This window comes from Ruditapes philippinarum, unplaced genomic scaffold, assembly GCF_026571515.1.
Source record: "Ruditapes philippinarum isolate M1 unplaced genomic scaffold, ASM2657151v2 ctg21290_1_1_1_1, whole genome shotgun sequence".
NCBI classification, from domain to species: Eukaryota; Metazoa; Mollusca; class Bivalvia; order Venerida; family Veneridae; genus Ruditapes; species Ruditapes philippinarum.
This window is the reverse complement of record NW_026855657.1, coordinates 503-3,721: the sequence shown is the minus strand read 5'-3', so window position 1 is coordinate 3,721 and position 3,219 is coordinate 503. Positions and strand designations below refer to the sequence as shown.

The following is a 3,219-nucleotide window of genomic DNA, read 5'->3' as shown; positions in this document are numbered from 1 at the left end:
AATAACCGAACACTTTTTTTGTTTAACAAAAATATTCGTATTCCTTTTTATATGAATGTCATGGTTAATAATAATTTCAACAACAAAAATGTTATATGAATATAAATGTATGCTCGATTTATGCGCTGCTTTCTTGGACTCCGCTGCCCCTGAAAGTAAATGAAACACATTAATTTGTAAAAAAATAGAGTCATTTATGCAATAAAGTTAACATAATTATGTGACCAATTCCGATTCATTAATTCATCTATCGACTGCTATATCTATTACAGTTTACTTTTAATTTTTCATCCTTTAGCGTGTTCATATGCGGAAACACATCATGGAAATACGGGCCATTTTATAATATTATTCTGTAAAAATAACGATCGTTTGTCTTGTAACATGTATGTTATGTAACATGAGTTACGTAATATAAAATAATCTAAGTAAGCTTGTGAATCTATGAAAGTATGTTTGTGTTTTCTTAAAAATAATGATGTAATGCGTTATTTTATCCATAACATGCTTAGTCCGTTTACCTATGCCAGCACATTCTGATTAAAAAAGAGATAGCTATATCTGTTTCTGTTAGGAAAAATGAAATAATATCTCCGATATAAAAACTTACAGAAAATGTAATCCACTCCTACAAAACACTCCTAGAATTCCGAACATATCCCCATCAAAGTCCATGTTTTCATCGAGTCGATGTAAGGGTGCAATGTGTATCTCTTCTTCGTCGTTCTTGTGATTATTCGGGTCCAAAATTGAGACCATTTCATTTTCAAACTCTTTCGTTTTAATTATGTCACAGGCTTCAAAAAAGGAGCCAATGTTAAACACGTCGTCGATATCTTCCTTCTTCAACTGCTCACAGACTTCAAAGAACAAACCAATATCATAAACTTCGTCAATATCTCCCTTCTTTATTTGGTTGCAGACTTCAAAGAACAAACCAATATCATTAACTTCGTCGATATCTTCCTTCTTTATTTGGTTGCAGACTTCAAAGAACAAACCAATATCATAATCTTCATCGATATCTTCATTCTTTATTTGGTTGCAGACCTCCAAGAACAAACCAATATCATAAACTTCGTCGATATCTTCCTTCTTTATTTGGTTGCAGACTTCAAAGAACAAATCAATATCATAATCTTCATCGATATCTTCATTCTTTATTTGGTTGCAGACCTCCAAGAACAAACCAATATCATAAACTTCGTCGATATCTTCCTTCTTTATTTGGTTGCAGACGTCAAAGAACAAACCAATATCATAAACTTCGTCTGTGCCTTCCTTCCTTATTTGGTTGCAGACTTCAAAGAACAAACCAATATCATAAACTTCATCGATATCTTCCTTCTTTTTTTCCTTGCAGACTTCAAAGAACAAACCAATATCATAAACTTCATCAACATTTTCCTTCTTTATTTGGTTGCAGACCTCAAAGAACAAACCAATGTCATAAACTTCGTCGACATCTGTCTTCTCTGTTTGGTTGCAGGCCTCAAAGAACAAACCAATGTCATATACCTCGTCAACAACTTTCTTTTTTATTTGATTGCAGACGTCAAAGAACAAACCAATGTCGTAAACTTCGTCGACATCTGTCTTCTCTGTTTGGTTGCAGGCCTCAAAGAACAAGCCAATGTCATATACCTCGTCAACAACTTTCTTTTTTATTTGATTGCAGACGTCAAAGAACAAACCAATGTCATAAACTTCGTCAGCATCTTTCTGCTTTTGTTGGTTGCAGATCTCAAAAAACCAACCAATGTCATATACTTCGTCGATATCTGTAACAGTATTAACGTTTTCTTCATTGGTTTCATTTTCAAAGCATGCTTTTACATCATCACCAGGCAAAGTGTTATCTGGTTCGGGTTTTGGATGGGCACTTTTGATAAGAATTTCAAATTCTGGTTCTGTAGGAATTTCAAAATCATAATCTGGTACCAACCTCATAATACTTGTATCAATGGCATCGTTCACGTGATTTGGAAAGCCCTTTTCATCATATTTTGGCGATTTACACATCCACGTTGAACCTGTTGATTTCATTATTGCTGACCCTTTTGAAATCTTGTTCGCAAGCGTGAATTTAGAACACACCATTTTTGATGAGGCTGTTGACGCGCCTAGAATCGTTGATGACTTTATTTTATTGCTTCCAGGGTCTCCAGCACCAGATTGTTGTACTGGTGCAAATGAAACAGATGGTCTTCTTAACGACGCTTGTAGTAGTACACAGTTGATATGATGATTAAGTTGTGACTGGCCGGCGGCAAACTTTTGTTGGCGAGCAAGGCTTGAAGCCATTTCACGATCTTTCTGGTTTAATCTTAACAGAGCCATTCCTGTAGAAGTAAAAACATAATCTGAATAATAAAATACCAGCTTAGTTACTTTGTTTGATAAAATTTTCTTTGTTATTACATGAAAGCATAATCTACTTGATAACGTATTGCCATTCCTTATTACTAACAATTTCATGTTTCAGATGCGTTCATTAATTATGTAAGAGGATGTGAAATCGGCCGGATAAGTCGCGGAACGGTGTTCCGAGGGTCCCGGTCCCAGTTCTGGTCAAATAACTGCAGTAACAGGTCAATAACAGTATTTTTGATATCAAAACTTTTTGGTCCAAATTAAATTCAAATTAAAAGCAGAAAAATCCATTATACCAATTAATCAGCTTAACTTACCTTTTGTGTTTAGATGAATTCTGCGAATTCCATTTTATTTCAAATATTTGACAAAGTTCTCTGTACTGTTATGCTGTGGTTCTGACGTTTGAATGATCACCGTGACGATAACGTCAATTGACGTCAAGTACGCTGACGTCATCACGTCAACTACGTCAGACAGCAAATAGTGACTTGTCTACCATCTTTCTTTTAGCATTCACATTGTTTATAGTTTAGTGTAACGCAAGTGATAAGGGCGTATTTTCGCTGCTTGAATAGAATAAAATCATTTCAATTTCCAATCATGGGCCTTCATTAGGCCTAATTAATATAGCTCTATCAATATTTAACAGAAAAAAAGTTTATAATTGTCACAGATATATGAAAAGTTCATATGTTGCAATGATATTTTGTTCATTTATTAATTTCTTCGAATAACGCAAATGACGTCACGGCCTTGCAATACCATTTCTACGGGGTCGCAAAAGCGGCACGATTATGTGTCATTCTTTCATTTAATAATGACTTAAAGGCCCATTATGCCTCA

The 3,219-nt window shown here is 34.6% G+C and overlaps 1 protein-coding gene across 1 annotated transcript; it reads right to left on the bottom strand.

Moving 5' to 3' along the window:
- Positions 1-2,806, bottom strand: LOC132744047 (uncharacterized). Its single transcript, XM_060732655.1, has 3 exons — positions 2,691-2,806; positions 611-2,342; positions 1-149 (listed from the first exon to the last, which is right to left on the bottom strand). The coding sequence occupies exons 2-3, from the start codon at positions 2,338-2,340 to the stop codon at positions 119-121; spliced, it is 1,761 nt and encodes a 586-aa protein (XP_060588638.1). The 5' UTR covers positions 2,341-2,342; positions 2,691-2,806; the 3' UTR covers positions 1-118.
- Positions 2,807-3,219: the final 413 nt, after the last annotated feature.

Excerpts from the sequence above, each read along its gene's own strand:
- LOC132744047 (XM_060732655.1), bottom strand. The coding sequence starts at position 2,340 with ATGGCTCTGTTAAGATTAAACCAGAAAGATCGTGAAATGGCTTCAAGC. Across the intron at positions 150-610 it reads AGGAGTGGATTACATTTTCT|GGGCAGCGGAGTCCAAGAAA; the intron begins GTAAGTTTTTAT and ends ATTTACTTTCAG.